The sequence below is a fragment of the Gekko japonicus genome, unplaced genomic scaffold (assembly GCF_001447785.1).
Source record: "Gekko japonicus isolate JY-2015 unplaced genomic scaffold, Gekko_japonicus_V1.1 scaffold1643, whole genome shotgun sequence".
Taxonomy (NCBI): Eukaryota; Metazoa; Chordata; class Lepidosauria; order Squamata; family Gekkonidae; genus Gekko; species Gekko japonicus.
In genome coordinates, this window is record NW_015169827.1 from 106,168 (window position 1) to 130,697 (window position 24,530).

The 24,530-nt window shown below is 42.7% G+C and overlaps 1 protein-coding gene across 1 annotated transcript in view; it reads right to left on the reverse strand.

The window, feature by feature from the left end:
• Positions 1 to 4,575: 4,575 nt before the first annotated feature.
• SHISA5 (shisa family member 5) overlaps positions 4,576 to 24,530 on the reverse strand; it is a 47,187-nt gene continuing 27,232 nt past the window's right edge. Inside the window, 3 exon segments of the mRNA XM_015417265.1 lie at positions 4,576 to 4,744; positions 6,332 to 6,550; positions 8,882 to 9,003. Coding sequence (XP_015272751.1) covers positions 4,668 to 4,744; positions 6,332 to 6,550; positions 8,882 to 9,003 — 418 coding nt within the window. The 3' untranslated portion in view covers positions 4,576 to 4,667.

Below are 24,530 nucleotides of genomic sequence, written 5' to 3' on the forward strand. Positions count from 1 at the left end.
AAACACCAAGGTGCACGGAACGCTGTTACCTTCCCCCCGAAGTGGTACCTATTTATCTACTTGCAATTTCTTGCTTTCGAACTGCTAGGTTGGCAGGAGCATAGCTAGTACCATGACTGTAATCCCCTTTCCCCCTGTCAATTTATAGCATAGGTAAGAATTGAACCAAGATCCTCACTTGCAGAATGGGGATTACCTTTCAGGGCTTTTGTTGTTACAAGACTGTGTCCCATGCCTGAGCACTAAAAGTGCTATATAAATGCTATTATCATTTTTACATTTTTCATGAATAAGGTCCCAGGCTCAATCCCTGGCATCTCTAGTAAGGCCTTTCAGGGAGCAAGGCAAGTAATAATGTCTTCTTGAAATTTAAAGGGTGAAGATTATCTGCTAGTAAGATTTCATACCATCTTACCATATTTCATACTATCAACTACAGCACAGAAAATTTGTTTAAAGAGTACCAAATCAGTGTTTCCATTACATTGGACATATTTTGCAATCTTCTAGTAGCCTTTGTAGAAGGAAGAATATGGCTGTGATCAGGCATGCAGTTTGATCCGTTGCCATTGCTGTTCCCTTATGGATTTAAAATGCACAATCAGACAGCAACATTTGTCCATAATGCTCCAGTCACGAGTCACATTTGCCCCCCTTTACTGTGTGTTTCTTTGACACTTGTGAAAGTCCAATCCTATTGGTCTGAACTGATTCCAAAAGGGATTTCCTGTTGTCTGATCGCTCTGTTGTGCACCCAAGCCATCAGGCAGGTCTGACTGGTCTCTTGTTTTCCAGCCGTCATTTTATTTTACTAGTAAACGATGTGCACATAACTGCATATTTGCACCTCTCTCTCTCTCTCCTCCTTCCCGCAGGGACTGCTCAAAACTTTTTTTCTTATAAAAACTTTCAAAGGAAGACGCCTCTGTACTTCAGCCTTTTTCTGTGCTTTGGGGGAGGGGTTCCTTGAAAAGTTTAGAGAGGGAGGACGGCAGTGATCCCTGCAGACCCATCAGCGCTTGTGCACATGCTCAGAGGACAAACTTTTTAGAAAAATGGCCAACAGCCGCATGAACTATATATCCCAGCAGGCTCATCAGTGCTTCTGGGCATGCAAAAAATAATAAAAAATAATGGCTGACGGGCTGACTCCCTGGCTGCTGCCGTCTGATAACTCAAGGACAGAGTAAAAGCGCTTTGAAGAGTGCTGAAAGGGGTGAGTCTGATCAGGATTCTGTTACAAAATAACCTGGCTCAATTAGAGACAGGGCAACAGTGGATCAAACAGCACACCTGACTGCAGCCATGGACAACTTTTCAGTGTTCTATGCCATATTCATGCTAAAAGACATCATTCTCCAAGGTCTCCATCCACTGGTCAAGACAAAGAGACCAACAAGGAAAAATCACATTTAAGTCCCATTGAAGTTTGTGAGACTAAGTAACCATAACAATTTAAAAAAATTAATTGCAACCAAATTTATTTGTATTGAGTGAATGTCTTTTACATGGAAGAGTCTAAATGCCATAACTGTATAATAACAGAGTGTTCAAAACAAGTGTATTTCAATGGTCTACATTATTACAAAGAGTTGTGAACGTCATGCCAAACCTCTGAATAGGTCTTCTTTACTATGAGAAACAAACCAAGAACAAAGCAGAATTATAAAAACCAAGAATATCAACAAGATTTGTAAGGTTCATTGATACAGAACACTGACTTACTTGCTAGAAAATTCTGAAAAGGCACTTTCAAATAACAGAAGTAAAAACTGTATAATTTAAAGCTCAAATTCCATTTCCTTTCTGCTTTAGTTCAAAAAATAGTAATTAAATTGACAGATTTACGGCACTGAGTAAAGAGACTCTCATTGGCCACAGTCCTTCAAACTTACATGCAATTGCCACTGATTTTAATAGGACTTGTGTGAGTAACTAACTGTGGCATTACCAACAGAGAAATATAAGCAAATACTGTCATGGACAAATTCTGTTCTTAGTTATACTTTCATACCATTTGAATGTCAACTGGACTGCATGGCTCACAGTGATGGCTAAATAACGAAAGTCAATGCCACAGTTAAAAAGAAAGAATCCACAAAGCACAGAGAGTGAGGGAGAAAGCAGGCAGGGAGGGATCTTTGTTATAGGTGCTCCCATGGTTTGGTATCAGTGATATGTCTCACAGCAAGAGGAGCTCTTGTTTGTGATGTAATGTAGGATCAGCAACAGAGTTACAACCAGACAGCACGCTAGCTGCATTGTACTAGCTCCCATCACTTTGATGTCTTCAAGAGGATCGAGGAACATATTTTCAGCAGTAATGTATGAGCTGTTACTTATACATTAAGAAAGAAAAATACACCTTAAGAAGACTTCTCTTTATAATACATGGAAATCTATAAACATCTCTCTGTTACCAGAATTCTTACCAGTATCAAGGCTCCCCGCCACACCCTTTTTCATTTCACACTAAACTCACTGTGCTGGAAATGTACCTCACATTATTCGTAAGTGGAAATCTTTCTTATTCTCCATTACTATTATGTGGACAAAATACATAAGGCAAAGGGGTGCATTTACACACAGGGCTATGCTTACATCAAAAATAGTCATTTTGCATGTGGCTTATGTCATAGCAAAGCAACAGGAAGAACGATGACCATCAAAGGGGTACAAAGGTTACAGTGACTCTCCTCAAATAGTTTTGTGCACAGACAGAGAAATGCAGGCATTACAGCTTTGTAACTCTTGAAGCAATTGGCAATAAAAAAATAACAGGTCCTAAAATAGGAATGTACAAAGACTTGTTTCTTTGTCTTTACACCCCCACCCTCCACCAAACAGGTCTATTACCAGTTTTTGTTGTCCTTGGTACCTGACACATGGAATAATACAGGAACAAGAACGATGTGTGCCATAAATTATGGAGGACAATTATTTTAACATTTCTTTCATTCTCAAGGATAACACTCTTAGTTTATGTACCCTAAATTGTAAGAGACTGTACATATCAGTACAACAAATGAAAGGCAAAGGGAAAGATAAGACTGTTGCTTTATGCCCTAAATTGTATCTTGAAGGTAAAAAATGACTACTACAGCTTTTGAGAGACTGACATATAAAAGCAAATAAGAACACAGCTCCATACTTCTTTTGAGTGTCAACAGCAGAAAACAACCTTCTGTTATCTCAGTTTTTAAAAAAGCTCTTTAGAATAATGAAAACTTTAGCCAACTATACAAGCAAAAGGTGTAAAACAATTTGGATACCTCATCAACCATGGAAAGCAAGAAGATATACTTCAAAAGTGTTCTACCCATTAAACATCGCTGATTTTTTAAATAGTATGCATGGCCATTTCCCAGTTTTAAGTAGCTTTCCAAGTCCACATTTAACTTTAAAAATCATAATCTCTCTGACATACTTTCAGTAATTTACTCAATAATTTGGTCTCAACATTTAATAAGCAAACAAGAAATGCCTTTTCGCCTATCTGTCATCAAGTCCCTGATTCCATGTGGCCAGTTTCTTTTCTTTATCTGTACGTAGGTACATTGTTGTGTAAAACACAAATTTTAGTGTTTTTAAAAATATTATTTCTTAGACTTATTCTTCTTCAGATTATAGCATTTAATTTGAAGGTTATCTTCCATCTGAAGCATCTCTGTTAGCATACATGCTATAGAGCACAAAGCATGTGCAAGGTAGCTCTTATGTTCCAATGGTGCAAGACAGATATACTAATTTTTCTTGGTTACAAAATCCAAACCAAGAGGCAAGATTGGGAAAACCACGGAACTGATTCTCAGATGAAAAACTGATTCTTCTCAAATGGTTGGAAAAATTATTTTGTGTACAACATAGTTATATCCTGAAATTACAAAACCCTAAACAATGTTTTCATTTAACAGTTCTTTTTTCAATGTCATTCAAGCTAAGACATTTTGCTGGTATACTTTAAACAGAAAGATAAAAATTTCTTCCACGAATAAAAAATGAAATGCTAGTCTTTTAAAGTGAAGCACCGAGAACAAGAAAATTCACATGGTTGGGTTGACATTAAAATTCAGAAAAGCTTACAGTGAAGTGAACAGCCACATAAAAGCTGCACACAGGACAAAAATACAGACAAATTACACATCAAATTTGCAGTACTCCTTGCTAAAGGCTAAACATTCTACCAAACAGTATCTCCATTTGAAGTTACTTTATGACAGTAGTCCAAAACAAACAAACAAACAAACAAAAACCCCACACACTCCACAATATCAAGCTTTACACAGATTTTGCAGAGGCATACCTCTCATTTTCTCTGACTGGCAGAATTATGACTGCTACTTGTCTTATCATGAACATTCCCTTTTACTGAACCCCAAAGGATTGCAGGACAGGTCTGTGATTTCCATTTGGAATTGTTCTTGCTTTCATCTCTTTCTAAATCCAAATATCTATTTTATCTGTATGAGGTGTAGGAAAGTAAATCCAAGCAGAGGATATATTTTTCCCTTTTGTGGTACTCAAGGCATTTTTTAAACACTATCACTTCTTGGTGATTGCCCCCCCCCCCCCCCCCCCCCCCGGTAACAGAACAGTATTTTAAGGCGTGTGCCTCAAGACGGATTCAGTTTGAAGAACTCTGTGCAGACATACAGCAGGTGGTCCATTTAATAAGAAGGCTTTGGAGGGTCCATATATGCTGGGTTATAGGGTGGCTGAACTGTTGGATGGGAAGCTCCAGCACCTGTAGCAAAACAAGACATATCAACAATTTTATATCTGTGTCTGTTTGTCTCCCTCTGGGCTTACTTTACAATATACTATCTTACAATTTCCTAAAGTTTTCCTTCAAGACTTGTACTTTCACTCTTAAAACAGATAAAACACTGGGGGATCCCTGACAGACCTTCCCAGATTCTTTTTAAGCACAACTGCAACTGTGCAAGGGCCCAATTCATACTTGGGCCAGATGATAAAGCAGACAGAATTTAATTTTCCCAGCTCTGTCCAATTTTACTCATTGGATCTCACAACCCCCAATACTATGAAAGACCTTTAAAGAAAAAGGGAAAGAAAGGCTGGCACCCATCTTTTCTCTCTCTCTCCCTTTTAAAGACTAACATCAACAAAGGGTTTCAAGAAATGAAACTGGACAGGGTTGGGCAGGTTAAAACCACCTCTCCCTAAATGATCTGGATCCTAATTGGGACCCCATGTAGCGGTAATGGCTGAAAGAAAAAAAAATCCAAGTGATGGATGATCTTCTTCATTGTCTAGTTTGACCCCTTCAGAGAGAATAAACTTATTTAAGAACTCAAGAAGCATTTCCACCTTGATCTGCAATATCTTCCAAACAAACTGTATCCCTTATAAAGACGCACGTATTCAGTTGTAACCAACTGCCACAATGACTGGATTCAAAGTAACTTGTAAATAACTGCCAAAATACTTTCAGAAATTAGATTATTTCCAGTTCTGTTGTATGCAACAGTGAAAAATAGCACAAGTTCCAGATCAATTAAAAGCACAGCAAATCACAGAGACACCTGGAAATGTTTAAATAAAGGGCTAATTTTACTAACAACGGGGGAGGGGAAACTTAGGGTTGCCAAGTCGTAATTAAGCTGCAGCGGGGGACTCCCGGCTTCCTCCAGGAGTGCATGCGTGTGCACCGCAATCACATCACCCGGACATGACGCGGGTGCATCAGGCGCGCCAGGGGCGGGGCTGCGGTCATCCGAGGGAAAAACATAGTTTTCCCTCGGATGACCGCGGCCCCGCCCCCAGCGTGGCTGCGTCACTTCCGGGTGACGTGCTGACGCCGGGCATGTCCCATGCTTTGGGGGTGGGGTTCCCCCTGGGGCCCGATCCACCAGCGGTGGGGAACGGGCCTCTGGGGCGGGGTTTTCCCCGCCCCCCCCAGGGGGACTTGGCAAGCCTAGGGAAGCTTGATGGGGCACTGTGCAATTTTAATCACAATAGTAAGTAGTACCTTAAACACCACCATGGAACTACAACTATAATTCCTCAGAAGTGCAAAAGGACCCAAGAATGCAAGCAAATTTGTAGAGAGACATAGAGATAATTAATATGGGATTGATTAAATTGCTTTTTAATTAAAAAAGCAAACATGAATAATCTTTTTTTTAAAAATTGGGCTGAACATGTGCTTTGAACAGTTAAAGGAAGGCCACTATGTGTGGCTGGAGAGTTTCTGTAAGTAAACCACTACAATTAATAACAATGTGCTTCTTTTTTGGTTGCCAGGCTATTTAAGGAAGGAAAATAAATGGTTTCAGATGCTTTCCTTGAACAGATTTGGTCCCCTTACCTGCCATTGTTTCATGGTAGGCTGGTGGTCCTGCAGGCTGCATGGGGTAAGGTGGAGGATATTGTGTCGGGTAGGGTGCTGCTGGCACTCCAGGCTGTGGCTGCACTGGCACAGGACTATATCCTGCATGGTAACCTCCATGGTAGCCTGGTGCCATACCAGGCTGCTGGGGATATGGCACTTGTACCACAGTAGTGGCTGTAGTAGTTGTTACAATAGCTGCAAAAACACAAGGAGAGTGAGGAAGGTCAGCAATTTATGAAGGAAGAACTTTCTAAACAACCCCCCCACTTGACTTTTTAGCAACTCAGCACCAGAAATTTCATTTCTGAGTTGCCCCCAGTAGATGCCTGTGGTGGGGAAGCAAAGAGGCTTATTGTGCAATCCTAGGCAGAGTTACTCCAGTCCAGATCCAATGAAATCAATGAAAATAGACTGTCCCCTGCAGAGTTAATCTCCCTTCGCACCAAGCCCTTGTCACATATCTTCCAAGCTGATCCTTCATTTAAACCTAGCTACTGGCTTTCCCAGATACTTGGAATTCCTGATCTCAGTCTTTTTACACTGATTAGTTTACTCTCATGTATGTCAGAAGCAAGAGCTAATAGTTGTAATCAGGGGTCATTTCCTGCAGGAGTGCACAGGAGCGGAGCTCTGGCAGTAAAGAGCCCAGGGGGTGGGCACATGCAACAAGCCCTACCCCCTGCTCCCAGCAGCCCTCAGTCAGAGCAAGAAGCAGCAGGTAAGCTGCAGAGCCACCCCCCTCCGGTCCAAAACAGTCCAGTGGCACCTTTAAGACCAAGTTTTATTCAGGTACAAGTTCTCCCTCCTCTGTGAGGACAGATCTGCACGTCCCCCCCCCCCCCCCCGAGTAGCTAGCAATCCAAAACAGTCCAGTGGAGCCTGAGCAGTGGGTGTTGCCTTCAGACACACTTCTAGTGATGCCAGGGGGTGTGGCATATGCAAATAGGTTATGGTAATGAGTTATGCTAATGAGCTCCTGCACCTCTTTTTCTACGAAATGACCCCTGGTTGTAATTTATATTCAGTAGATAAAAAGAACATATCCGTGATGTTTTATAGCAAGTAGATATTTATTATTAGAGAACTAAGCAAGCTGCAGAGTTGAGTTCAGATAGTTGAAGAGCATAAAAGGACACAAGGTCAACCGGGGGGGGGGGGGGCCAATGGATAATCCTTAGTCATATACAGGATTATACCTCCTGGAGCTAATGGGACTGTGATAACCCACCACCAGGGGTAAGTCCATAGTGTCACACAGGCTATATGACCTGTTCTACCATATTTGTGATCCTGGGCCTTGGCAATTTCTCTTCTCAATGGCTCTTCATCTCAATAAAAAAAAAAAAGACCATAAATCCAGTTTTTAGAAATTGAAAGATTTGGCATGCATGTATTGATTTTTTCATATAAAGAAGCTGTTTTTAAGCAATAATAAATGATAATAAATCAAAAGTTTGCAATATTTTACTTTGCAACAATAATGTATATCAAAACCTGAAACTGATTTAAAGAAATTAAAAACATGGTTTTATTATCCACTCTACATCCTTTTTAGTAGAGAAGATCACGCAGTACTACCATTCATTTATTTTTGTCTTTAGGACAAAAATGAAAAAAATACAATTTTCCGTAACAACTTTTTAAAGTGTGTAGCAGCAAAAAAAAAAAAAGTCATATTTTTTTTCCAAACATACCCACACACAGATCTCCCTCTCTTCTGTACAGCAGTAGCTTTTAAACTCTTTAAAGTGGGACCCACTTCTTAACTGACTTATAACTCCTAGGCCAGCTGCCTGCTATCCCATCTCCTGCCTTTCTAACATGAAACACAGGATTCTCATCAGTTAACACTGAACAAGTTTAGAAGTATTTTTCATGTTTACTATTTATAAATATAGAGCACTGCTGAGCAACAGGCAACTTCTTAGTAATGCATGGTGGAGGCAAACTGAAAGTTGCTATTCAGCCTCCTCTCCCAGCAGATTCATCCTATTCCTCCTGGGTACCTTTTATGGAGGTCTGGGCTGGGCTACAAATCTATGGGATCATGGTGAAGGTAAGCATGCTACAAAAATATACTGGGCCCTGAAATGATGTTTGGCCCCAAGGGGTAGAATGAACTGTACCACTTTGGACTGCAGATAAGGGAATATATTTTTCTGAGTTCTCTTACATTAATAATTCCCTGTTAGTAAAAATTAGCACAGAATGCCAAGGCTTAGGACAGAACCTCTTTCTCTGAAGGGCTAACTGGTTATTTCCAGGAAGTTGTTACACGAGACACCATTCAAAATATGACTCCTCACACCTGCAGTCTGAAAGGTTATAGCCTTTTCTATCACCTCATTGCGCAGTCTGGGTAGACCAGGCCTGCACAGGATTTGACAAAATACATTCTGCACCTTAGTAATCATGCATTACTAAGAAGTTTCCTTGTCGTGCAAATTTCCTTTACTCTTCTACTTTGACAATGGCTGTCTTCTTTTTATTAGGCAAAGCAAAAGGGAAGCATCGGACAATACTTACGCCGTGCTGGTGTCCCTCGGCATGCTTTATACAAGCAGCAACAGGAGCAGGTGAAGCAGAGAATAACAGTAACAACAAACAGCACAAAGAGTGTGACTCCAATGGCTACAAAAGTCCCAAAGCTGTATGACAAAAAGACATTTGAGAATTAAGCTTTCTATACTACAGATTTTTATAAAACAGGTATTGTACACAATTGGAAAAAAGAATTAGGAATAATCTTCAGTTAAAACAATAAATAGTAAAAGAATATACAATGACTCCTTAATCAGATATCTGATCTAATTTATGGTACAAAATGAAAAGGTGTGAATAAACAACTTTCAGCGACAGTATAATTTCCCCCTTATTAGGCTGTTTTTAAAGGTACTTTCTAAGAAAACGATTAAGACCATGTGCATGAAAATGGTTAAGTTCAGACCCAAAACATGCTTGTGTGTAAAAATGATTTTTTTCTGTGCAGGGGAGAAAAAACCCTGCACACAGCAGCAAGGAAACAGAAACAAACACACATTTGTATCAAATTATTGAATTATGCAATTGAATTATTATGGACATTGTTATACCTCTCTTGTCAAGTTATTCAACTTACCACCTGCAGAAGTCACCTGGGTGATGTATCTACCCTATTTTTAGAGTGGGACCCACAGGGCCACTGCAGGATCTGGGCACACGGACCACGAGTATGCAACATTTATTTAGTGCCAGCAGTGAGCTGGGCATTGTTCAGAAGTACCATGGCTCTTGCCCATAGATATTCTAATCCACAGTAAAGGGGCAGGGCAAGGATGTGGAAGAGGCTGGGATGTAACACATTGGCAGTGAGAATGGGGTAGGGGAGAGTCAGATGCTCTGGAAAAGCACTAAAGAGAAACTAAACCCTTTCAAGAAGGATCATGGTGTAAAGCAGCTCCTGTCTTGTGGGTTGCAAAGGCAGGATATAAATGAGAAGTGAAAATGACTCCAAAGTTCAAGTTCGGCATCCACAGGGCCTGTAAGATGGAGCTCTTCCGCCAGGCTTTTCGTGAAGGCATCGAGTGTCCCTCCTCTCTCGTGGGCCTCCCCCTTAGCGGGTCAGATCTGTATTACCATCTAGTAACCCAAATCTGAACGAGACCTCATCTGTTGAGGCTTGGATCAGAATTATTAGAATGTAATCGTATTCTATTTAAGGTTTTTAAACTGTTTTTGTTTGTATATTGCAAATGGTATTTTGATGGAACCTGCCCTGAGCCTGCTATACAGGGAAGGGGGGGGGGAGATAGAAATCCAATGAAATAAAAAAATTAAAAGGTGCAAATTACACAAATGGGCAGAATACAAATCCAATAAAATAAAAAATACCTGAAGTATATGACCTGCACAAATTACACAAATGTGCATCCCTTTGTTTACTCTGAATTGTTTTTCATGGCGTATTTTTCACAATCCATTTTGATTTTTGGTATCATAGCATAGGGCAAAGAACTATGAAGGCACCAAGGTCTCAGGCAACTACTAGAAGTCTTACTCAGCTACACCAAGATGTCTTTTAGTCTCTCTCCCACCTCTGCCCCCCATAACACTGTTAGATTTCCAAGGAAGCTGGATGTCAAGCCTCTTTGTTGGAATTTCTAGTTCGAACTATTTCTATAAGCACTCAGAATAACCACAGTTAAACAAACTGAAGCATTTAAGGGGTTCTTCATCACCAGTCAAGCCATTGCATTCAGCTCCTGCAATCTGAGCAAAAAAGGAAGTCTATGCTGTACTGAAGAGTAATTCAATCACTGACCTTTTGCAGTTATACATTGGAAGAAAGCTAAATATTAGTCTTCAGCTTTGCATTGTGTTGAGAGGCAATTCAGAGCACTTTGCTCCTTTGAACTTAGAGTTCAGCAGTTACTCATAAAAGACAAGGGGTCAGCTCCTTGAAACTGCAATGAGCCATCTGGTAGCATCAATATTGGCTCACTAATTCCAGAAGCTGACAGAAAAGTTGGAAAAAACACACCCACAAACATCTTGAATTCATCGACTGTTCTTTCCAATTCATGTAAACAAGTGCTTTATTCTGTTAGTGAGGAACATTAGACATAAGACCGATATGAACATCCAACTGCTACAGCATGACTAGTCAACCTCTCCTATAATTTTTTGAAAGGAATTCTTAGTGCAGTTGAGGGAATAAATATTAAAGCTGGGAATTTCTTTATCAAAGACAAGGACAGTCACTATAGCTATACGGTACTGTGATGCAAGCTACATCTATTCACGTACTGTCCCCAACATGTGCTTGACTTCTGAGGCCAACACATCAGCCTCATTATGCAGAAGCCAACCTTCAGGGGTTGGGCAGTATCGCCCAGCATTGACACAGGCCATCACCACTTTACAGGGCTGGGGAAAGCCTCCATCTGAGAGCCTGGCAATTTCCACATGGAAATGTTGTTCTGTTTTTATTTATTTATTTATTTATTTAAACATTTTTACCCCGCCCTCCCCGCGAACGGGCTCAGGGCGGCTTACAAAGGGGCATAGCCCATACATAAAGTGGCCCCGGTCAAACGTGGGGGGGGGGGAGAGAAAGGCATGGCCAAAGCGCGGGTTCTCTGAGCCGCATCAAAATAGACGTGTGGCGGCGGGATCAGACAGATCCCCCGAGCTGCCGCTCAGTTGCTCCCCGGCACAATCAGATGCTTGGGGAGGGGGGAAGCTACAGAACGAAGAGCGAGACAGTCGGCTGCGCATGCGTGCGCATGCGCAGTTTGACTGGGAACCTCAAATGCTGTGGGAGACGGGTGCGCCAGTGATCCCATGGCCGTCCTTGCTGCGGAGTTTCAGGTAGGTAGTACTCTTTTCTAGGTTCTTTTTTCCTGCACGTTTCCCCCCGGAAAGGACGGATCGGGGACGGGTGTGCTCCGCTTCCCAGATGTTGCAATGTGATCGCGCCCATTTGATGCGCCCCCGATCCGTCCCTTTTGCAGGGCAAAACCTCCCATGTGACCAGGGCCAGTGCAACTTGTTTTAGAAACCAAACAGTTTGAACCTTGGAAAAGAGGGACTGCCTTGTTTGTCTTAAAGGTGCCACTGGTCTCACTTTGTTCTGCTGCTTCAGACCAACACAACTACCCACCTGAATCTAAAAACATATGAAGACACTTCCAGGTGGGTAGCCGTGTTGGTCCCCCAGGAAGGGGGAGGAACCAGCAAGGTAAGTTTGACATCTTTCTTTCTCACACACACCCAACAGGGGTAAACAAGAGACCTTCTCTTCCAGTACAATGCAGGGAATATAACCTCCTGACTGGGACTTCTTATTAGCTCTGATCCTGTTTGCACTGAAATTATCCAGACTGGTTACAGTTTTCCCTTGTGAATCCCAGTCTTCTTAGTGCTTTGACTAAAATACCAACCCAGCCGGCAGCAATTAAAAGAGAGAGAGCTGCGTGTCTGAGGGGGTGGGACCATAACCCTGCCCCATCAGTGGGATTTTCCTTACTTCAACCCCCATGGCCACTGTAGAGCTCTTTAAAAAAACAAAACCAGAAACCAGTAACTGATTACAACACTATAGCAATGTTACAGCAATGTACTAGGGCCCAGCTTATATTTTTCAAATCTAGCCCCGTTGCAAAATTATAAAGAAAAAAAGTGCAGAATCCATGTTTTCCCTTGTAACTCTTCAACAAAAAGAGTTAAGAGTTTTACTTTTTAAAAATTCAAGTTGGGAACTAGCACATCGTTATAACACTAGCAATCTAACTGCTACTTAAAAAAAACCCCTTCAAATAATAGCCCTCGCACAAAGCAAATGGTAGCTACTGGGGGATGAGACAAGGAAAGTGTGGGGGAGACTTGTGTGGATGGTCTGTTTCGCTGTTGCAAATACCTCTTCAGTCACAGCAGCTACAAGAGAGGATCACCACTAGGTGGAAGCAGCCTCTGGAGAGGCAGAGTGAGGGCACGACCAGATTATGTGGCATTCCTAGGGACAACCTGGGAAAGCTGCACCCTCTTTACTGCCGGAATTCTCTTGCTTTAAAAATGGCATGGAGGGCCAGATCCTGCTCAGATGCAAGGGGAAGAGGGGCTCTTCTCCCCTCCCCATGTGGTTCCCCAGCAGGACTGGGCCCCCACAATGTTTTTGAAGCAAGAGGATTCTGGTGGTCAAATGGCTGCAAGCTTCCCCCGGGGACACCGTGTCATCTAGCTGTGCCCTCAGAAGCACTGCTCGTCAGACTCGCACGTAGACAGGGACTAAAAATGAGACAACACCTTACGTCATTAAGCAATCGAACCTGCAGCACAACCAGTTTAAACCACTTGAAGCCAAGATGACGACATTAATGAATAATGCCTGCTTTTGCCTTGCTACAGTAATTTTCACTGCTTTCATTAGCTCGGAGAAGCGCCTCTGCTTCTTATTGGCTGTGCACAACATGGTTGCCTTATTGTTGTGCATATTATCACACTTTCCCAGAAGTCAAAGCTGCAATATTTTGTTGCCAGGGAATGACTTCTTCCTGTTTATTTTTCCTCTGCAAATCACACTTGCTTGTACTGGTACTGCTGTGGTGAAATGACTATGGCATAACCCCTAACTTGTGTAATGCAGGACTTGTGCAAGTTTCTTCCAACTGCATTATGCTGTGACTTTTCCTTGTTTTTAAACTACCTGAAGGCTGTGCACTTGTGTTCTATGACATGGGCATGGGAAACCTAAGTATGAGATTATTTACTATAGGTTAGTTGCCCCTTTGTACTGCAATCCCTTTTGGTGCCTGGTTTAAAATAGTTATTGAAAAATCAATCCCTTAAAAGCCTAAAGTTTTCCCTTGAAGTGATATTTTCCCCAAGCTGAGATTCGACTCCAGAAGCATCTCCAGCTGGGCAAGAAGCAGTGGGACTGGGATTTGAGGCTACAGAGAAGAGGATGGTTAGGGGAAGGGCTACATCACACCTCTGACTTACACATGTTTGGGGCAGAGTAAAGTTTGAGGATATAATGTGGAGTTTGGATCTCAAACTTGAGCCAAATGGAAACAAAAGGCCTGATTTCAATTAATGAAGCTCTAGTAGACTGCTGCCTTGCTTCCAAAATAAGCAAAAGTTTATTTCTTTCAGAGCTAAAAGAAGTGCAACAGTACAGGAAGGCATACAACACATTTTCCTATGGCCATGAGCAACTACCAGGCAGCCAAGGCTGCCCAAAAGCAGAAGGATGTGTACTGACAACAGGAATTGAACTTTATCTTCACCTGTGGCTTACCTCCCTACACTCTGGTCTCAGATGTCACGTGTACCCAACCAGAAAACTTCTTGTGTTACTGCAATCAAGTTCACTCTTGCTAAGAAAAACTGCTATGAAAATCATTTAACATGTATTGTCACTCTACAGAACTCAAAAGCTGAAAGGACAGGAGTGTCTCTCTTGAACTAGGGCTGCAGTTGGGTGAAAGTGTATAAATTTGATCACACACAAGTAATTATTCTGACTGGTAGCCATTTTGCACAAAGTAAATGTTGTGGTTGCTTTCTGAATGGCTAAACTAGATCTTTGTGTTCATAAAAGTGGGGCGGGATACAAATATAATAAATAAATAATAAATGAAAGCAAAAATCAGTGATAAAATAGTTGGTTAAAATGAAAACGTGGATTAACTTAAAGGTACAATGAACAGCATACCTCCCATTGGTGCCCTTAAAAAATTTCAGTTTTAAGAAACAAGATGTTTGGCATAGCTCAGGAGCAGAGACCCTACACAGTTAAGATGTACTCAAAGTTACTGAATCTGAAATATACCCAACTTCATATCCAGTAATGCAATGGAGGAAAGTAACGATTTTCATCTGCCTCTAATGTGGTTTGTTTAAATAGTACACAGTAGAATAGTACACAGTAGAAAACAACTAGGGCTTCCGGTTTATGGCGACACACAGGCAGACACATCTCCCAGATGTCCCGGGGATGTAAACTGCACACCAGCGTGTGGGAGGGGGTCCGACTGGTCGCGACCCCCCCGGAGCCTTGGTAAAAGGCTCCCAGCCAGGGGGCTTTTGAGGGGCGACCTCTTCGATGGCCAAAAGCTGGAGAACTGAGGCGCCCCTCCGCCCCGAAGGTCCTGCCGCTGAGTGACTGCATGGTACGAGTGCTGCTGACTGGGACAAGCATTGGAGATCGGGCGAAATAAATGATGATGAGCGAGGCCGAATGGCCAACAACGAACTGTGAGTCAGGTTAAAGTGAGCATGAAGATATAAAAAGAAGCTGCCCCCCCTTCAGAGCATAGACTGAACACGGAAGGAAAGAGGGGGGAGTGGAAAAATAAGCAACTAAAACTGTTGTAAGAGACTTACCAGAGCGCAGAAAAGCGTTTGGGTGAGTATCAGAGACTTTAGCAACTCCTCTGAAAAGTAAAAAAATCCAAAAAGATGGCGGGGAAGAAGCCAGAGAAAGAGAAGCTGCTGAAACCGAAACTAGGGAGCAGTCCTCGAATGGATGAGGTCACTGAGCTCTCAAAACTCTTGGCTGACTCCCTGCGTCCTCTGCTGGATGAGATCACTGGCATTAAACAACTGTCAACAATTGGGCAGAGTGTGGCAGCGCAGCAGATGCAACTGGCTCAATCTTTAAAAGCAACAGAGCAAATGGGAGAGAAGGTGAAGGAAATGGATGTCATCACTGAAAAAGTTAAGAAAAAGGTGCAAAAGCTGGAAACGAAGCGGAAGAGTCAAAACTTTTACAGCTACAAATGGATAAAGCAAATCTGGTCCTACGGTTTCAAGGGGTCCTGGAAATTGAAGGAGAGAATCTGAAGCAACGATTGAGTGAAGCAATAGCCCCAGTGACAGATTTAACAGCGGAATACCTTTGCAGCGAGATGGATGTGGTCTACAGGTCCTATTCATTGTACATCAAGAAAAATAATCTGCCGGGGGAAATAATGGTCAGATTCTTGAAGAGACATGTGAGAGACGCTATTTTGAAAGCAACTTCAGGAACACCCTTGAAAATTGGGGCAATAATATCAGGATTTTAAAAGACATTCCATTTGACATAAGACAGAAGAGAGAGAATTATAAAGAATTAATCCTTTTCTTACAAACAAGTGGCATCAGTTACAGGTGGTTAGCCCCAGAAGGCATCATTTTCAAGCTCAATGATAAAAAAAAGAAAAGATTGACTCTGTTTTTAAAGCACGTGAATTTTTGCGGACACAGCTTGGAGAACCAGAAGAGGGCAAAGGGGAGGAAAAAGAAAGCAAATCTCATGGCGAGTTGGGCTCAGGGTCTTTGGACGAGGACTCCCCATCTGAAAAGGGGGCGCCTGCGCCCAAAAGCCCAAATAAACTGAGGATTAGAAAAGATAAGAATAAATAAGGGCTGAAGGACTCTGATTTGTGCCTAAAAAAATGTTGAAATAACTTGGGGATGCTCTGGGAATTTCTTTAAACAGTTAAAGGGATGATTAAACAATAATTAATCTAGCATAACCAACTAAGATCATTGTATTATTAGTAGCTTTGTGAAAATAGCATGGTATTAAGCTGATATGTGATCTCCTACTCTTGGGTTTTTAGTTAGTTGTGGGTCATTTTTCTTTATTCCCTAGATGTAGTTCCCTTTCCTATATTTTCTGTTGTAGTTTTGCAGTCTGAAAAAAAAAATCAATAAAAACCTCCCCCCAGGGGGATGAAGAAAAAGAAAAAAAGAAAACAACCCACTGATCAATTATATTCAATATATCCTAAACTAGTACAGAAAGAGTAATTAACAAGTATAAATAGACAACCATCCTGTAGTGTATATGTATCCTAAAGCCTCCTCCCATTCCCTAGATCATACATAGGACGTTTCAAACATTTGATTTTTGTAAATAAACAAAAATCTTCTAAGACACAGAAAGGAAAGGTACTGAAGACCTGGAAAACCAATACTCACATCTCCCTGCCACACACATAGATCAGGAATAGAGATTTGGTTGAAAGTCTCATAGGAATTGTTGCCAATTTGCAACAGGTTAACAGATACTTCAACTTTAATACTTGTGGATTAAATGAAAAATTGTGCAGCCTGGAAGTTGATTTGTGTAATACAAACCAGGATATAATCCGAACCCCTTTGATTAAAGAGATACGAACTTAATCTGGGCCTCCTAAAGTTCTCTCCTATGTCTCTTCCAATGCAGATTTTTCTACAGCATCCAGACTATTCTTTATAGCTAGACTAACCATGAGAAGCTGCGGTGGCTCAAGTGGTTAAGACGCTGAACTGTAGGCTGTGGAACGTCGGTAGTTCAGCAGTTTGAGACCCGAGTGCAGCATGACGGAGTGAGCACCCGTCTCTAGTTCCAGCTCCTGCCAACCTAGCAGTTCAAAAGCAAGAAATTGCAAGTAGATAAATAGGTACCACTTCAGTGGGAATGTAACAGTGTTTGGTGTTTAGTCATGTCGGCCACGGACAACAGAAACGTCTTCGGACAGCGCTGGCTCTTCGGCTTTGAAACGGAGATGAGCACCGCAACCCTAGAGTCGGATTCAACTGGCTTTCGAGCAAGGGAACCTTTACCTTTAACCATGAGGAAATTCAAGTAACATTTATCAGAAGAGAAGAAGCAAGCAACTTTTACAAAGGCTTTGAAAGTAATGGTGACTTGTGGATGGCACACCATGCCTGAACTAGACTTGGTAAAGAAGTCACGAACCAAGCTACCCGGACTTCCCCAATCACAAAATAGGAGTCAGACTCAAAGTGCTCCCACTAAGCTGAGTTAGTGTGAGCTAGCTCACAGTTTTTTAGCCTCCAGCTCACAGATTTTTGTCTTAGCTCAGGAGGATGGCTCCACAGCAAACTAATATATGCAGTAGCCAAATCACATGCTCACAACTTTAATGTTAGTAGCTCACAAAGTAGAATTTTTGCTCACAAGACTCCACAGCTTAGAGGGAACAAATCATCCATTTCATAGAGCTATTGCTATGTGGATAAATGAGTTAATGTAAGGCAAAGCTTTATTAATCATGAAATGTGGGACATGTTAAGTCAGAGGGGGAAAGGTTTGCTATAGAAAATATCTGCCACTATACCTAAAAATAATGCTGACTTCTGCAGATTAGTAGTGCAGCAAATGAAAGACAGGTAAGAGGCTAAACTAAAGGAACATCAGCAAATTACTTAAGGATATGTCTCAGGGTTACTGTTAATGCTGGAAGTAAAATGGACATCAAGCTCTCCTGGTACTAGTCTGATTTAGAGAAGCACACATTAGTCTCTTAAGGGATCATTATTGCTCTGAAAACGAAGTCAGTCATGGTTATTCTACTTGGACTTTATAGCAAAGAATTATGTGAAGTGGCCTTACATACAGTCAGACCACTGGTCTATCCAGCTCACTGCCTGTGCAGCAGGATTAGGTTGGGACTGTTCAGGTTTTGCAAGTCTACAAGTGGTTAAGACCATGAAATGTAAACCAAGAACACATAGTTCAAAATCTAATTCAGTCAGTAGCTCCCTATGTAGCCTAGGTACAGATGATTATCTCTCAGTCTCAGCCATGCCCACATGACCTATTTTATAGGGTTGTGTAAGAACTCCAGAGAAATTTATTAAAAGCACAATACAAGCATCAAATTATTATAGGAAGTTCCATAGTTAGGGGCCATTCACTGGGGCACTGCTAGACACAGGGCACATTACAGGTACTCTGGTGAGGGAACATTTTCTGAATGCTTCAATCCATGTGCCTCTCAGGTTATTGGAGACTGCCACCTGCTTTGGGCTTGCAGACATCTGGGGTAAATTGTATGCTCTCATTCCTCTAAGCTTCTAAGTGTACTTCAAGGGCTCAGAGGGCAGCAGATTCCCTTTTGGGAGGCACATGTTACTCTGCCACTGTCACATTCAGTGTACCATATTATAGTGAAGAGGTATACGTATGAATGAGCCCCTGGAAAATGAACTTGGGAGCTGATGACACCATGTACTAGTGCCGTCTCCATGCAAGGGCCAATGGGCCCAAACAGAAGCTTCCACACTCTGCCTTCTATGTTCAGGGTACGCAGCCTGCTTGTGCATGCATTGCTTTACAGATGACCAATGCTCTAAAACAAGAGTATTTGTTAACCACACACTACATGGTACTATGCCAACTCTATGTGTAAAGATTCCTATAGATGTCCACAAAAAATAGGACAGGGGGACTCATCCTGGTCACCTATGTATCACTACTGACTGATATAAGTATCACTTCTTCTAGGATGGCATTCAGAAGACTGCTCTACTTGATGATGAAGTGCATTTGGAAACAACTACTAAGTAGAGTTTGAGTAATTTTGTGAGACCCCAGCATGACCTTTCTGTTCTCAAGGGAGACGGGAGTATCGCTGTCCTCTAAGATGCCACTGGTGGCCTGCAATGGCAGTCTAGGGGCCCACAAGGCCTCAGTACTGGTTTGGTGGCACCTTATTCCTCTTCTTCACTACAGGTATGTCTTCTGCAACCTGGAGGTGAACTGTCATTTCCTCCCCAGCCTGTATTCTCAGCCCCCTTTTAAAACCTGCATGGTAAGCCATGAGGGCTCTCTGTGGGTGGCCCAGACCTCTCACGGGACCAACAGGTCTTCCCAAGTGATCAGGCCCACTCAGGGCCATGCCTCTTGCTGTCTGTCAGCCCCATGTTAAGCCATATTGTAGGCTCCCTTCATTCATGCCATGGCTTTAAATAACCCCCCTGCATCACATATTTGGCTAACCAAAGGCTTTGGCTGGGCCCTTCTTGCCATTCCCCAGGATGATGGTGTGAGCAACCAAGGTGTCCCATGGACTGGGGAGTCCAGGGTTGGCACTGGACACATGTGTTGCATGTACAATGGCAGCCATATTAGCCTAATGGCGGCTTACTGCAAAGCTTCATGAGAGGCAAATTTAAGGAAAAGTAGCAGGAGGGCAGAGAAGGGAGTGCTTATTCCTTCCGCTACCACATACTCCCCCTCCTGCTACCTCCGCTCAAATTATTTTTCTTCCCACAGTGCTTTAGATCCATATTTGTGAAATAAACACACAGCCCCTATGGAGAACAACAAAGCTGGGCAAGAAAAAGAAGGGTTAAGAACTGCTTTCCCTAGACTACACCCCGTACACATTATCCTCTCCCCAAAGTATACCATCTATCAGAAGCAGCTGCTATAATTTCAATTTATACCCACATTTTGGGTGAAAATGGCAAAGTAAAAGGATTTGTCAGGCATGGATTCACTACCGCTCCAGCATTTTTTTTGTTGTGTCAGGAATCAGTTACCATATTTTATTCCCTTTCAATTCAGGTGGATAAAAATATGCTGACAACACAAGAAAAATGTAATCCTACATTTGATGCAATATTTGTCAATTTAGAAACTATTTATTTGGAATAAGGATTTATCCCTCAAAACCTTTCCGTTTAATGTAAATAAAGCTCAAAACACAGTTCAAATATTGTAATGTATGAAAAAAGCTGAAAGCCACTTAAATAACATTTTCAACTTGAAGGGTATGAATTGTCTTTCAGCTTTACAGAATGTTGCATTTTAGAAAGAAGCTCTGTCACGTTCGTTTCATATGGAATTTTTGAAAAGACAGGGTTATTAAGAAGTTAGTCACTGATTGTGTTATATTCATTTAACAACATGTTAGCATTAAATGTCCTATGGGTAAAAGACATGTAGGTTTAAATGGATTTTCTTTTTCACCAGTTAATGTGTGTGTCTGTCTGTTCAGGAAAATCACTGCATTTTATAAAGGTTGTTTTGTACTTGGCCAAACATTACAGGATTTTCAGAAAACTGAGTTCTTTCCTATGCAGTAATTGCTTAATTAAAACTGTGTAGGAAATCCTCAATGTCCACAGTTTTAAGCATGAAAGAAGTATGCCAGGAGACAGAACAGTTAATGCTTACCCCATTCTGGTTTCCAGCAAAAGCCTCTAACCTGTTCTCTCTCTAAAATCCTTTCTTTTCAATCCCTTAGGCCCTTTTCATTCTTCCCATGGGGAAACGAAACTGACTGCATTTCTGAGACGGGCTGAAGACTAGAGCTGTGTTCCATTTGCAGTGACATCAGCAGGGGAAGGAAAAAAAACACCTAGCAGGCTTCTCTGGACACACCTCTCTCAAAAATCCTACTTAAAGGCACAGAACATTGCTTTGATTCTGGAGGGCCACAGACAAATCTAAGGCCAAAAAACAAACAAAGATGTTTGTACTCAAAATTTTCTACTAGCTTTAGCTCATTCTGCCCAAACTTTCTGTATGAATGAAAAAAAAGAATAATTCCTAATAAGGGCTGTTTAATTTAACTCTGGAAAGTAACAACAGTATATCCTGTGGTTACAATAGTACTACAACAACAATAGAATAAACAATCACAACAAATACTTCTGATAGATTATATAATTAAAATATAATAGTAGAATTTGAACAAAAGTTCTATCTCTCATATAATGTTCTCAAAAACAAAAAAGCATGGTTCATCCTTCTAATACTCTTTATGTATATATTCTTATTGTGTATTAGAGTCCATAAATAATAAACAGGAATCTTCCTTTTTAATGCTGATGTATTTTCTAGATAATTTCCACATTTCGAGGCGAAACCTAAGCAGATTCCATAATTCCAAAACAACCAACAATGTCAAAATTTCTTATAAACAAAACTCCATAATTTCAAATCCACAGTATCAGTATTTCTCTTAAGGTGAGGCAAAGACTGCAGAGCTGTAGCCAGTTTATATATTTTGTGAACTCTTACCTTAAGAGAAATACTTATATCCATAAAGGGTCACTCGTGTAATTGGTTGAAAGTACACTGCTTGCAACATACACGTATGGTGGTTGTGTAATGTCACTTACTATCTTGCCAGGAACCTAACTCTTTATCAGAGCCCCTGGGCTACCCAGTCCCTTGATCAACCCTTCCCTGAAATCCTGCCTCTTCCTCACACAGGTTTCACTGCTGTGCTCATTCTCTTTTGGCAGACTGCCCCTTCCCTTCCCCTCCTTCTTCTTGGAAGCCCAGAGGAAGAGGCGCTGGCAGGGAGGTTCTATACTGTGCACCCCCCCCCCCGCCATGCATCAGTGATCAGCACAGCACAATAGGAGCAAGCTGGCATACTATTTTTATTTACATTTTTATTAGCTACCTTTCTACCTTATGGAACTCAAGGCAGCTAACAATGTAAACAATGCAGCAATAATAAAAATACATTAGAAACCCAGAATTTAAAACCACAGTTAAAGACAGCCAATAAATATAGAAACTAAAGTAATTGAAGGCTATCCCAAATAAAATCATCTTCAGCTGCCTCCTGAAGACTGTGATCCATGCGACGGTCACCTCGAGGCTGGATTACTGTAACGCTCTCTACTTGGGGCTGCTTTTGTCGCAAATCCGGAAGCTGCAGCTAGTGCAGAATGCTGCAGCGAGGCTGCTGATGGGTCTTTCCAGGCGAGACCACATCCGGCCGGTGCTGCATGCACTGCACTGGCTGCCTATAGCATACCGGATTCGCTTCAAAGTGCTGGTGCTCACCTTTAAAGCCCTGAATGGCCAGGGTCCGGCCTACCTAAGGGACCGCCTCTCCCCGTACATTCCCCCAAGAGCACTGCGATCGGGGAATTTCCATCGCCTGGAAGTTCCAGGCCCCCGGGAAGTGAAGTTGACCCAAACCAGGGCTAGGGCGTTTGGAGGGGGACCCCCCGCCGCCACTATTCCACCAATGATATTCTAACCATCTAGGTGTCGCCCAATAGAGCTGGGGAAACATTCTTCCTGGCGCTCCCGCTGTGAAGAACTTGGCCGCCAGTGTGGGACGTCGCCCATCTTGGATTTTATGTAAATTATCAAAGCACCAAATTTTATGTCAAGATATTGTGTTTTATTATGCTGTTGTTCGTTTGCATATTTTAACTTCGGCATGGCCGTTTGTTAGCCGCCCAGAGCTGTATATTGGATGGGGCGGGATATAAATCCCAAAAATAAATAAATAAATAAATAAAGCGAAGGGCCAGGCACACCTCACTGGGGAGGTTGTTCCATAACTGTGGGGTTGCCACAGAAAATACTCTGCCCTCTCTTGCGTGCCAACAGGTGATTGGTGGGACACTCAGGAGGGCCTCTTCCTGGGCAGAAATGTATGGGAGTTCTTCAAACACCACAGTCCCAAGCCATGGAGGGATTAAAGGACAAAATCAACACCTTGAATTGGGTTCTGGAGCAGATCAGTAGCCAGTATAATTACTGTAGTATTGGTGTCACATGGTCCTGGTAGTTGGCCCTGACCAGCGGTCTAGCCACAGCATCACAGCTTCCAAACACTCTTCAAGGGTAGCCCCAGGTAGAATGCATTTCAGCAGTCCAGTCTAGATGTAATTAAGACATGGATCACTGTGGCTAGATCTGACTGAACCAGGAACAGGCACAGCTGATGCACCAGCCAAAGCTGGGCAAAAACACTCTAAACCACTACAGCCAGCTGATTCCACCAGATAGGAGCCGCCACCGAAAAGGACCTGGCCCTCGTTGCCGCAAGCCTGGCCTCCTTGAGGCCCGGGGTCACCAGCCAGTGTTGTGACCCCGACCGAAGTGCTCTTTGGGGCATATGTGGGGAAATGCGGTCCCTCAGGTATGTCGGACCCTGGCCATGTAGGGCTTTAAAGGTAAGCACCAGCACTTTGAAGTGAATCCGGTATGCTATAGGCAGCCAGTGCAGCGCTTTCAGTACAGGTCAGGTATGCTCCCACCTAGGGGCGCCCACCAACAGCCTGGCCGCAGCATCCTGCATCAGCTGCAGCTTCCAGATTTGCGACAAAGGCAGGCCCATGTAGAGAGCGTTAAGTAGTCTAGCCTCGAGGTGACCGTCACATGGATCACTGTAGCTAGGTCATTGCGGTCAAGGAAAGGAACCAACTGCCGTACCAGCCGAAGATGATAAAAGGCCGATCTGGCAGTGGCTGCCACCTGGGCCTCCATCGTTAAGGTGGGGTCCAGGAGCACTCCCAGACTCCTAACCTCCGAAGCTGGCACCAAAGGTGCCCCGTTGAAGGTCGGGAGAGGGAGCCCCAACCCCAAACCGATCCGACTCAGGCCCAGGACCTCAGTCTTTGCCAGGTTTAGTTTCAGCCGGCTTAGTCTGAGCCAACCAGCCATGGCCTGTAACGCCCTATGGAGGTCATCCGGGGTGGAGTCCGACCGGCCGCCCAACATCAGATAGAGCTGGGTGTCATCCGCATATTGATGACACCCAAGCCCACAACTCCAGGCAATCTGGGCAAGGGGGAGCATATAGATATTAAACAATATCGGGGACAGCATCGCCCCCTGAGGCACCCCACATTCAAGAGGCCACCTCTGGGACCGCTGATCCCCTATCGCCACCCTTTGTCCCCGACCTTGGAGGAAAGAGGCAAACCATTGAAGGGTGAGCCCCTGAATCCCCACTAATGTTCCCTCTAAGCTGTGGAGCCTTGTGAGCAAAAATTCTACTTTGTGAGCTACTGGGCATTAAAGTTGTGAGCAAGAGATGTGGCTACTGCATAAATTAGTTTGCTCTGGAGCCATCCTTCCTGAGCGAAGACGAAAATGTGTGAGCCAGAGGCTAAAAAACTGTGAGCTAGCTCACACTAACTCAGCTTAGAG